We start from the raw sequence: 13,412 nt of genomic DNA on the forward strand, positions 1-13,412 counted from the left end.
GGAATCACACTCCAAACACTCCCACTCGCTCACACTCTCCCACTCTCACACTCTCACTCTGCAGAACAGGGGGAATCCCACTCCAAACACTCCCACTCGCTCACACTCTCCCACTCTCACTCTGCAGGACAGGGAGAATCACACTCCAAACACTCCCACTCGCTCACACTCTCCCACTCTCACACTCTGCAGGACAGGGAGAATCACACTCCAAACACTCCCACTCGCTCACACTCTCACACTCTCACTCTGCAGAACAGGGGGAATCACACTCCAAACACTCCCACTCGCTCACACTCTCACACTCTCACTCTGCAGAACAGGGAGAATCACACGCCAAACACTCCCACTCGCTCACACTCTCCCACTCTCACACTCTCGCTCTGCAGAACAGGGGGAATCACACGCCAAACACTCCCACTCGCTCACACTCTCCCACTCTCACACTCTCACTCTGCAGAACAGGGGGAATCACACGCCAAACACTCCCACTCGCTCACACTCTCACACTCTCACTCTGCAGAACAGGGGGAATCACACTCCAAACACTCCCACTCGCTCACACTCTCACACTCTCACTCTGCAGAACAGGGGGAATCACACTCCAAACACTCCCACTCGCTCACACTCTCCCACTCTCACTCTGCAGAACAGGGGGAATCACACTCCAAACACTCCCACTCGCTCACACTCTCACACTCTCACTCTGCAGAACAGGGGGAATCACACTCCAAACACTCCCACTCGCTCACACTCTCACACTCTCACTCTGCAGAACAGGGGGAATCACATTCCAAACACTCCCACTCGCTCACACTCTCCCACTCTCACACTCTCACTCTGCAGAACAGGGGGAATCCCACTCCAAACACTCCCACTCGCTCACACTCTCCCACTCTCACACTCTCACTCTGCAGAACAGGGGGAATCCCACTCCAAACACTCCCACTCGCTCACACTCTCCCACTCTCGCTCTGCAGAACAGGGAGAATCACACTCCAAACACTCCCACTCGCTCACACTCTCCCACTCTCTCACTCTGCAGAACAGGGGGAATCACACTCCAAACACTCCCACTCGCTCACACTCTCACACTCACACTCTGCAGAACAGGGGGAATCACACTCCAAACACTCCCACTCGCTCACACTCTCACACTCTCACACTCTCACTCTGCAGAACAGGGAGAATCACACGCCAAACACTCCCACTCGCTCACACTCTCACACTCTCGCTCTGCAGAACAGGGAGAATCACACGCCAAACACTCCCACTCGCTCACACTCGCACACTCTCACTCTGCAGAACAGGGGGAATCACACTCCAAACACTCCCACTCGCTCACACTCTCACACTCTCACACTCTCACTCTGCAGAACAGGGAGAATCACACGCCAAACACTCCCACTCGCTCACACTCTCACACTCTCACACTCTCACTCTGCAGAACAGGGGGAATCACACTCCAAACACTCCCACTCGCTCACACTCTCACACTCTCACTCTGCAGAACAGGGGGAATCACACTCCAAACACTCCCACTCGCTCACACTCTCCCACTCTCACTCTGCAGAACAGGGGGAATCACACTCCAAAGACTCCCACTCTCTCACACTCTCACACTCTCACTCTGCAGAACAGGGGGAATCACACTCCAAACACTCCCACTCGCTCACACTCTCCCACTCTCACTCTGCAGAACAGGGGGAATCCCACTCCAAACACTCCCACTCGCTCACACTCTCCCACTCTCACACTCTCCCTCTGCAGAACAGGGGGAATCCCACTCCAAACACTCCCACTCGCTCACACTCTCCCACTCTCGCTCTGCAGAACAGGGAGAATCACACTCCAAACACTCCCACTCGCTCACACTCTCCCACTCTCTCACTCTGCAGAACAGGGAGAATCACACTCCAAACACTCCCACTCGCTCACACTCTCCCACTCTCTCACTCTGCAGAACAGGGGGAATCACACTCCAAACACTCCCACTCGCTCACACTCTCACACTCTCACACTCTCACTCTGCAGAACAGGGAGAATCACACGCCAAACACTCCCACTCGCTCACACTCTCACACTCTCACACTCTCGCCCTGCAGAACAGGGAGAATCACACGCCAAACACTCCCACTCGCTCACACTCGCACACTCTCACTCTGCAGAACAGGGGGAATCACACTCCAAACACTCCCACTCGCTCACACTCTCACACTCTCACACTCTCACTCTGCAGAACAGGGAGAATCACACGCCAAACACTCCCACTCGCTCACACTCTCACACTCTCACACTCTCACTCTGCAGAACAGGGGGAATCACACTCCAAACACTCCCACTCGCTCACACTCTCACTCTGCAGAACAGGGGGAATCACACTCCAAACACTCCCACTCGCTCACACTCTCCCACTCTCACTCTGCAGAACAGGGGGAATCACACTCCAAAGACTCCCACTCGCTCACACTCTCCCACTCTCACTCTGCAGAACAGGGGGAATCACACTCCAAACACTCCCACTCGCTCACACTCTCACACTCTCACACTCTCACTCTGCAGAACAGGGGGAATCACACTCCAAACACTCCCACTCGCTCACACTCTCACACTCTCACTCTGCAGAACAGGGGGAATCACACTCCAAACACTCCCACTCGCTCACACTCTCCCACTCTCACACTCTCACTCTGCAGAACAGGGGGAATCCCACTCCAAACACTCCCACTCGCTCCCACTCTCCCACTCTCACACTCTCACTCTGCAGAACAGGGGGAATCCCACTCCAAACACTCCCACTCGCTCACACTCTCCCACTCTCGCTCTGCAGAACAGGGAGAATCACACTCCAAACACTCCCACTCGCTCACACTCTCACTCTGCAGAACAGGGAGAATCACACTCCAAACACTCCCACTCGCTCACACTCTCCCACTCTCTCACTCTGCAGAACAGGGGGAATCACACTCCAAACACTCCCACTCGCTCACACTCTCCCACTCTCTCACTCTGCAGAACAGGGGGAATCACACTCCAAACACTCCCACTCGCTCACACTCTCACACTCACACTCTGCAGAACAGGGAGAATCACACTCCAAACACTCCCACTCGCTCACACTCTCACACTCTCACTCTGCAGAACAGGGGGAATCCCACTCCAAACACTCCCACTCGCTCACACTCTCCCACTCTCACTCTGCAGAACAGGGAGAATCACACTCCAAACACTCCCACTCGCTCACACTCTCACACTCTCACTCTGCAGAACAGGGGGAATCCCACTCCAAACACTCCCACTCGCTCACACTCTCACACTCTCACTCTGCAGGACAGGGAGAATCACACTCCAAACACTCCCACTCGCTCACACTCTCCCACTCTCACTCTGCAGAACAGGGGGAATCACACTCCAAACACGCCCACTCGCTCACACTCTCACACTCTCACACTTTCACTCTGCAGAACAGGGGGAATCACACTCCAAACACTCCCACTCGCTCACACTCTCACACTCTCACTGCAGAACAGGGGGAATCACACTCCAAACACTCCCACTTGCTCACACTCTCCCACTCTCACACTCTCACTCTGCAGAACAGGGGGAATCCCACTCCAAACACTCCCACTCGCTCACACTCTCACACTCTCACACTCTCGCTCTGCAGAACAGGGAGAATCACACGCCAAACACTCCCACTCGCTCACACTCGCACACTCTCACTCTGCAGAACAGGGGGAATCACACTCCAAACACTCCCACTCGCTCACACTCTCACACTCTCACACTCTCACACTCTCACTCTGCAGAACAGGGAGAATCACACGCCAAACACTCCCACTCGCTCACACTCTCACACTCTCACACTCTCACTCTGCAGAACAGGGGGAATCACACTCCAAACACTCCCACTCGCTCACACTCTCACTCTGCAGAACAGGGGGAATCACACTCCAAACACTCCCACTCGCTCACACTCTCCCACTCTCACTCTGCAGAACAGGGGGAATCACACTCCAAAGACTCCCACTCTCTCACACTCTCACACTCTCACTCTGCAGAACAGGGGGAATCACACTCCAAACACTCCCACTCGCTCACACTCTCACACTCTCACTCTGCAGAACAGGGGGAATCACACTCCAAACACTCCCACTCGCTCACACTCTCCCACTCTCACACTCTCACTCTGCAGAACAGGGGGAATCCCACTCCAAACACTCCCACTCGCTCCCACTCTCCCACTCTCACACTCTCACTCTGCAGAACAGGGGGAATCCCACTCCAAACACTCCCACTCGCTCACACTCTCCCACTCTCGCTCTGCAGAACAGGGAGAATCACACTCCAAACACTCCCACTCGCTCACACTCTCACTCTGCAGAACAGGGAGAATCACACTCCAAACACTCCCACTCGCTCACACTCTCCCACTCTCTCACTCTGCAGAACAGGGGGAATCACACTCCAAACACTCCCACTCGCTCACACTCTCCCACTCTCTCACTCTGCAGAACAGGGGGAATCACACTCCAAACACTCCCACTCGCTCACACTCTCACACTCTCACTCTGCAGAACAGGGGGAATCCCACTCCAAACACTCCCACTCGCTCACACTCTCCCACTCTCACTCTGCAGAACAGGGAGAATCACACTCCAAACACTCCCACTCGCTCACACTCTCACACTCTCACTCTGCAGAACAGGGCGAATCCCACTCCAAACACTCCCACTCGCTCACACTCTCACACTCTCACTCTGCAGGACAGGGAGAATCACACTCCAAACACTCCCACTCGCTCACACTCTCCCACTCTCACTCTGCAGAACAGGGGGAATCACACTCCAAACACTCCCACTCGCTCACACTCTCACACTCTCACACTCTCACTCTGCAGAACAGGGGGAATCACACTCCAAACACTCCCACTCGCTCACACTCTCACACTCTCACTGCAGAACAGGGGGAATCACACTCCAAACACTCCCACTCGCTCACACTCTCCCACTCTCACACTCTCACTCTGCAGAACAGGGGGAATCCCACTCCAAACACTCCCACTCGCTCACACTCTCCCACTCTCACACTCTCACTCTGCAGAACAGGGGGAATCACACTCCAAACACTCCCACTCGCTCACACTCTCCCACTCTCACACTCTCACTCTGCAGAACAGGGGGAATCACACTCCAAACACTCCCACTCGCTCACACTCTCCCACTCTCACACTCTCACTCTGCAGAACAGGGGGAATCACACTCCAAACACTCCCACTCGCTCCCACTCTCCCACTCTCACACTCTCACTCTGCAGAACAGGGGGAATCACACTCCAAACACTCCCACTCGCTCACACTCTCACACTCTCACTCTGCAGAACAGGGGGAATCCCACTCCAAACACTCCCACTCGCTCACACTCTCACACTCACACTCTCACTCTGCAGAACAGGGGGAATCCCACTCCAAACACTCCCACTCGCTCACACTCTCACACTCACACTCTCACTCTGCAGAACAGGGGGAATCCCACTCCAAACACTCCCACTCGCTCACACTCTCACACTCTCACACTCTCGCTCTGCAGAACAGGGGGAATCCCACTCCAAACACTCCCACTCGCTCACACTCTCCCACTCTCACTCTGCAGAACAGGGAGAATCACACTCCAAACACTCCCACTCGCTCACACTCTCACACTCTCACTCTGCAGAACAGGGGGAATCACACTCCAAACACTCCCACTCGCTCACACTCTCCCACTCTCACACTCTCACTCTGCAGAACAGGGGGAAACCCACTCCAAACACTCCCACTCGCTCACACTCTCACACTCTCACTCTGCAGAACAGGGGGAATCACACTCCAAACACTCCCACTCGCTCACACTCTCACTCTGCAGAACAGGGGGATCACACTCCAAACACTCCCACTCGCTCACACTCTCCCACTCTCACTCTGCAGAACAGGGGGAATCCCACTCCAAACACTCCCACTCGCTCACACTCTCACACTCTCACACTCTCGCTCTGCAGAACAGGGGGAATCCCACTCCAAACACTCCCACTCGCTCACACTCTCCCACTCTCACTCTGCAGAACAGGGAGAATCACACTCCAAACACTCCCACTCGCTCACACTCTCACACTCTCACTCTGCAGAACAGGGGGAATCACACTCCAAACACTCCCACTCGCTCACACTCTCCCACTCTCACACTCTCACTCTGCAGAACAGGGGGAAACCCACTCCAAACACTCCCACTCGCTCACACTCTCACACTCTCACACTCTCACTCTGCAGAACAGGGGGAATCACACTCCAAACACTCCCACTCGCTCACACTCTCACTCTGCAGAACAGGGGGATCACACTCCAAACACTCCCACTCGCTCACACTCTCACACGCTCGCTCTGCAGAACAGGGGGAGAAAGAACACACAAACTCTGCGTAGAAAGTGCACACGAGTTGTGAATTTAAACGACTACTCACTGAAAAATGTTTTATTTAACCAGATAAGGCCCACTGAGCTCTATAGCTATTTTCAAGAAGCGACCTGGCTGCAAATGATAGCTGAACGAAGTGGCTTATCAGCATCATGTGGACATTTATAGCAGAAGCCAAATGCTCAAAATGCGTGGCGTTGAATCTAAATGTGGAGGGGAAAAACCGGAGGACGCGGAGGAAAAATCCACGCGACCACGGGGAGAGAGAGAGACACCGCAAACTCCGAATATACAGCAGCAGGCGTCAGGGTCGGGATCGAACCCACGATCTCCTGTATACCAGGCAAGGTAGTTAACATCTCCACGGGGAGAGAGAGACACGCAAACTCCGAATATACAACAATAGGCGTCAAGGTCGGGATCGAACCCACGACCTCCTGTATACCAGGCAAGGTAGTTAACATCTCTTAGGCACCGTGATGATGATGAGAGAGAGAGAGACACGCAAACTTTGAATGCACAGCAACAGGTGTCAACGTCGGGATCGAACCCAAGACCTCCTGTATACCAGGCGAGGTAGTTAACATCTCCACGGGGAGAGAGAGACACGCAAACTTCGAATACACAGCAACAGGCATCAACGTCGGGATCGAACCCAAGACCTCCTGTACATCAGGCGAGGTAGTTAACATCTCCACGGGGAGAGAGAGACACGCAAACTTCGAATACACAGCAACAGGCATCAACGTCGGGATCGAACCCAAGACCTCCTGTATACCAGGCGAGGTAGTTAACATCTCCACGGGGAGAGAGAGACACGCAAACTTTGAATGCACAGCAACAGGCGTCAACGTCGGGATAGAACCCACGACTTCCTGTATACCAGGCGAGGTAGTTAACATCTCCACGGGGAGAGAGAGACACGCAAACTTCGAATACACAGCAACAGGCATCAACGTCGGGATCGAACCCAAGACCTCCTGTACATCAGGCGAGGTAGTTAACATCTCCACGGGGAGAGAGAGACACGCATACTCTGAATGCACAGCAACAGGCGTCAACGTCGGGATCGAACCCACGACTTCCTGTATACCAGGCGAGGTAGTTAACATCTCCACGGGGAGAGAGAGACACGCAAACTTCGAATACACAGCAACAGGCATCAACGTCGGGATCGAACCCAAGACCTCCTGTACATCAGGCGAGGTAGTTAACATCTCCACGGGGAGAGAGAGACACGCAAACTTCGAATACACAGCAACAGGCATCAACGTCGGGATCGAACCCAAGACCTCCTGTACATCAGGCGAGGTAGTTAACATCTCCACGGGGAGAGAGAGACACGCAAACTTCGAATGCACAGCAACAGGCATCAACGTCGGGATCGAACCCAAGACCTCCTGTATACCAGGCGAGGGAGTTAACATCTCCACGGGGAGAGAGAGACACGCAAACTTCGAATGCACAGCAACAGGCATCAACATCGGGATCGAACCCAAGACCTCCTGTACACCAGGCGAGGTAGTTAACATCCCCCCCCCCCCCGCTTCTTGAGCGTTGAGGAGGTGTGAGCGTCACCACCGCACGGCCACCCACCACCATTGAGCAGTCACTCACGACAGGAGGATCAAAGCTGTCCCTTGACAGGAGGGTGACTCAGCTGTGACCGGCCCGGGGTTTGATGTTGCGGAGAGCTCGCGATGGGATGCTCTCGTGGGCGTTATTAATCGGCTCTGGCTGCCGCGACAGGGTCGTGGCGGCGAGTCAGTAATCATATTTTTGGGGTATTTTCGGTAAAGTCACGTAGATAGGTTCAAAGAAAATAACAAAAAAATAACAAACAAAAACTACGACGTTTCGATCGCAACACAAGCGGTCGTCATCGCCGCTGGTGTTGCGATCGAAGCGTCGTAGTTTTTGTTGTTGTTAATTTTTTGTTATTTTCTTTGAACCTATCTACGTGACGTAGAAGGGAAATAATAAAATAATAAAAATAAAGCACAATAAAATAATTCTCACGACGTTTCGGCCACAACGCAGGCAGCCGTCCTCAGGTGAAGACCAGGTCTGTCGTGACTTTACCGAAAGAACCAAGAAGATGAATCCCTGCATTCACGAAAGCTTTCAATCGAAAAACTATCTACGTGACTTTACCGAAAAGACCCAAAGAATATGAATTCCTGCAGTCACGAAAGCTTTAGGTCGAGAGTTAACGATCCCGGTGTGGATCTCGCCGCCTAATGGGATTTCGCTGATGTACTCTGGCGGGCAATCCTCTCGCTCGGTGAGCCGGGAAGAGCTCTGTCCGGAAAAAACAACAAAAACTATTTTAATTTTCGCGGCTCAGGCTCGCTGAGCCGTATAGCTCTATTTCAGAAGCGACCTGTCCCACGAATGACCGCTCAACCAAGTAGGCTCATCACCGTGTGGACATTTATGGCTGTAGCCAAATGTCCTGAAATGCGTGACGTTGATTCTAAATGCGGAGGGATCAAAAACCGGAGAGACCCAGCAAAAAAATCCACGCGACCACGGGGAGAGTGAGAGAACACGCCAACTCCAAACACACAGCAGCAGGCGTCAGGGTTGGGATCAGACCCACAATCTCCTGTATACCGGGCGAGGTAGTTAACATCTCCACGGGGAGAGGGAGGGAGAGACACGCAGACTCCAAATATACAGCAGGCATCAGGGTAGGGATCGAACCCACGATCTCCTGCATACCAGGCGAGGTCGTTAACATCTCGCCCGACGTTACTCCCGGACGGAGATGCGCCAACAAAGACAAAGCTCCCCGCCCTACCCCGCTCCGTGTAGCCTACGCAGGCTGTCGGGGCAAGTGCTTTTAAGCGAGCAGCTACTAAGGCCGGCACCGCGCGCGGTGTGTAAACATCAGCACTGGGGAGACAAAGGCGGCCGGGCGTAGGGGTGCTACTCGCTAACGGCAGTTGCCCCAACAGTCTGTTCAAAGGCTATACGGGGGCGGGGGGGATCTTTGTCTTCGGATCAGTGGCCTGCTCGCTGCGCTGAAATATTGCCAGGCCGGGCTTGATTAACGGCTTCGTGACGGCGAGCGGCGTGACTGGTTTCAACCAGGGCAGTCGTGAACCCCCCGGAGGAAAGTCGGAGAGACACCCCCCCAACCGCAGGGGCCCGAACCCAGAATCTCAACAACGCTGGCTCACTGTCGGTTCTGACACGGCCATTATGAACCCCTGTGGGAGAGAGAGCAGAGAGAGAGAGAGACACACACAAGCTCAACGATGCCGGACCCTTGTTTCCGACACGGCTAAGATGAACCCACCGATTTAGACACTCTTTGGTTTTGAAACACCCAGAGCCCAGGGTGTGAACCCAGCGCTCATGCAATGCTGGTGCAGGATCTCTGACACGGCCCTTATGAACCTGACATGCACATTATAAACCGCCTAAGAGAGAGAGAGAGTGGGACAGCGAAACCAAGATAACTCAAATCCAGGTTCTCAGCAGAGGTCACAATAGGGTACACGATACCCGTACCCTACCCGATACCCGGCTACCCGTACCCGGCCGGGTACGGGTACGGGTACCCGTTTGCGACCCTGGTGCGGCCGGGTACGGGTAGACCGTGAGTCACTGGTGAGTAACCGTTTGTCACTCATTTCCCAACGTCTTGTCTCTTCTCACAATTCAAGTTCCTAGAATCAACCCACCCGCGCCTGCAACATGGCTTCATCCCAGAGGTCGCAATCAGGTACCCGATACCCGTACCCTACCCGTACCTGGCCGGGTAGGGTACGGGTACAGCCGGGTATGGGTACGGGTACCCGTTTGCGACCCTGGTGCGGCCGGGTACGGGTAGGCCGTGAGTCACTGGTGAGTCACCGTTTGTCACTCATTTCCCAACGTCTTGTCTCTTCTCACAATTCAAGTTCCTAGAATCAACCCACCCGCGCCTGCAACATAGCTTCATCCCAGAGGTCGCAATCAGGTACCCGATACCCGTACCCTACCCGTACCTGGCCGGGTAGGGTACGGGTACAGCCGGGTATGGGTACGGGTACCCGTTTGCGACCCTGGTGCGGCCGGGTACGGGTACGGGTAAGGAATCAAAACCCGTTTGCGACCTCTGGTTCTCAGTGGTGCTGGGACAGTATGTGACATGGCCATTATGAATGTGACATGGCAAGACGGCCCACTTCTGTCACGTAAGCCACGTGACAGAGAGAGAGAGAGAGACCGAGCCTTGTCACGTTAGTCACGTGGCTTGCGGTAGGCTTGAGCTGATTTAGATAATAATTGGTTTTTTACCCTTCAATCTGGCAACAAAACTGACACTTTTTTTTACAAGGAGTCATGTTTGCATAGACCACAATACCTGCAGTCATAATGCAAACAAAAAACACAACTCCGTATGTTTATTTTTTGGTCCACACCCGAGACAGCTGTCTTGGGTGTGGACCAATCAACTTCAAGGACAGTGCATACAGAGAGTTATGTTTTTGTTTGCATTATGACTGCAGGTATTGTGGTCTATGCAAACATGACTCCTTGTAAAAAAAGGTGTCAGTTTTGTTGCCAAATTGAAGGGTGAAAACACCAATATTCATATTTTTTACTGGCAAATGAGGTTCCAATGGTGCTGATTTAGATAGTGAGATTGACATACAGAGAGGCGAGAGGGGAGGGGTTCACAGTGGTGGGTGGCCACACAGAGAAGTCACGTGATTTACGGGGAGGGGGGGGGGTCAGCAAACTGCAGCTCTTTGGTTGCCCCCATGCGGGCAGCCGTTCAAAAAAAAAAAACTTAAATCTTAAAACGTAATTTAACGTCAAGATAATTCATTCAAAAGTGGGCAGGCCACTATCGAATGTCTTGGTGACAACAAAAATGTCCAACAGTCGGGCTGTGGTGGTAAGCAATCACTAACGAGGAGGAGGGGGGGGGGGCGGAGATAAACTAAATAGACGCGACTTCATCCCATCCCTTACTTTGTTGATTTAAGTCGCAATGTCTCATTGCTGTCGTCGTCACCTGCCGCGCATACCTGGCGCCGTGTTTGTGTAAAGGGAGCTCGCTCTGCGCATGCGATGTGGCCCTTCGACATATTTTGTTCAAAGACAAAAACCACCGACGAAGAATGGCTCTCCTTTGAAAGTTCAACATTCGAAAGGGTTGCCGACGGGCATTATAATAGTAACTTTTCTCACGACCACCACGACCGCCACGACGACTTCTACTATACGACGCGTTACCTTGAGAGTGAGCGAGAGAGACGGGCATTATAATAGTAACTTTTCTCACGACCACCACGACCACGACGACTTCTACTATACGACGCGTTACCTTGAGAGTGAGCGAGAGAGACGGGCATTATAATAGTAACTTTTCTCACGACCACCACGGTCACCACGACCACCACGACCACTTCTACTACACGACGCGTTACCTTGAGAGTGAGCTGTGTGGTCGCGTGCGCTGAGTGGCGTGCGCAGCCCGGCAGGTCGCTCTCGCGCACTCCCCCGAGCTCTCCTACTTCATGTCTCCTGTGGCAGCAGCAGCAGCAACGGCACCATCACCACCACCAGCACCACCGAAGGGAAGGCAAAGGACAAAGGTCAACCCATCGTAGCCTTCGGCAAGACCGTCGCGGTTGGGTGGGGGGGCAGGGCAAGTGCCGGTAGGGGCGAGTGCCGCCGTCGAGGGCGGCACGGCACGGCAAGGGGATAAACCATCAAACTATTAACTCATTTCTATTTTACTCAGAGGCGCCAGGAGGAGGAGGAAGGAGCGATGAGCAGGGCGAGACAGCAGCAGCAGCAGTAGCAGCAGTGGCAGCAGTGGCAGCGGCAGCGGCAGCAGCGGCAGCAGCAGCGGCAGCAGCGGCAGCAGCGGCAGCGGCGGCAGCGGCAGCGGCGGCAGCGGCGGCAGCGGCAGCGGCAGCAGCAGCAGCAGCAGCGGCAGCGGCAGCAGCAGCAGCAGCAGCGGCAGCGGCAGCGGCGGCAGCGGCGGCAGCGGCAGCAGCAGCGGCAGCGGCAGCAGCGGCCACGTGGCGGTGACGACGATCCGGCGCTGCCACACAACTGGCGGGGATTTGCACGCAGGTCATCGGTTCCTTAAGAAGCTCCCGGCAGCACCTGGAGCGAAACATCGGACGTCGCGCGGTTTCGGCTCACGGGGCAGCTGAAGGCCCACCCACGCTGTCGTACGCTGCTGCTGCTGTTGTCGTTGTGGCACCAATGGCCCCTCGCCGTGACTTTGTTAAGAAGACCAAATCACGAGTTTTTTTTTACTTTACCAGGTAAGGCACCCACTGAGCTATGCAGCTCTGTTTCAGAAGCGACCTGGCCACCACAAGCGATAGCTCAACGAAGTCGCTCATCGCCAGGTGGAGGCAATGTACTGCAGCCAAATACTGCGAACGTGTGGTGTTGATTCTGAATGTGGAGGGAATAAACCCCGGAGACAAAACCCACGCGACCACGGGGAGAGAGAGAGACGCACAAACTCCGAATGTAGAGCGAGCGTCAGGGTCGGGATCGATCTCACGAACATCTCGGGATGCCGAGGCCGCCGAAGCCGTTGACATCGTCGTCATCTTTCGATTTAAAGCTTTCGTGACTGCAGGGATTCATCTTCTTGGTTCTTTCGGTAAAGTCACGTAGAAGGGAAGTAATAAAATAATAAAAATAAAACATAATAAAATAATTCTCACGACGTTTCGGCCACAACTTCCCTTCTACGTGACTTTACCGAAAGAGCCAAGAAGATCGTCGTCATCGTCACCGTCATCTCCCCCAGCCCTCGTTTAAGTCTGAGTGGACCTAGGTGACTCCCGCAAAGACGGCCCGATACGATCGCTAACACTCCGATTGGGATCACGCATCACGGGCCACCAATCATCGCCCTCCCAATCCCCTGCACCCCCCCCCCTCCAGCCCCCTACTGGCAGACCAAATTCTCCGTTTCGCAGCTCCGACTGTT

At 54.1% G+C, this 13,412-nt stretch overlaps 1 protein-coding gene across 1 annotated transcript in view; it reads right to left on the reverse strand.

Annotated features, from left to right (window-relative positions):
- The window catches only part of LOC144945079 (rap1 GTPase-activating protein 1-like), a 151,891-nt gene that overhangs the window by 69,403 nt on the left and 69,076 nt on the right, over positions 1-13,412 (reverse strand). Inside the window, 1 exon segment of the mRNA XM_078873322.1 lies at positions 11,878-11,974. Coding sequence (XP_078729448.1) covers positions 11,878-11,974 — 97 coding nt within the window.

The sequence above is a fragment of the Lampetra fluviatilis genome, chromosome 36 (genome assembly GCF_964198595.1).
Source record: "Lampetra fluviatilis chromosome 36, kcLamFluv1.1, whole genome shotgun sequence".
In the NCBI taxonomy this organism is placed as follows: domain Eukaryota; kingdom Metazoa; phylum Chordata; class Hyperoartia; order Petromyzontiformes; family Petromyzontidae; genus Lampetra; species Lampetra fluviatilis.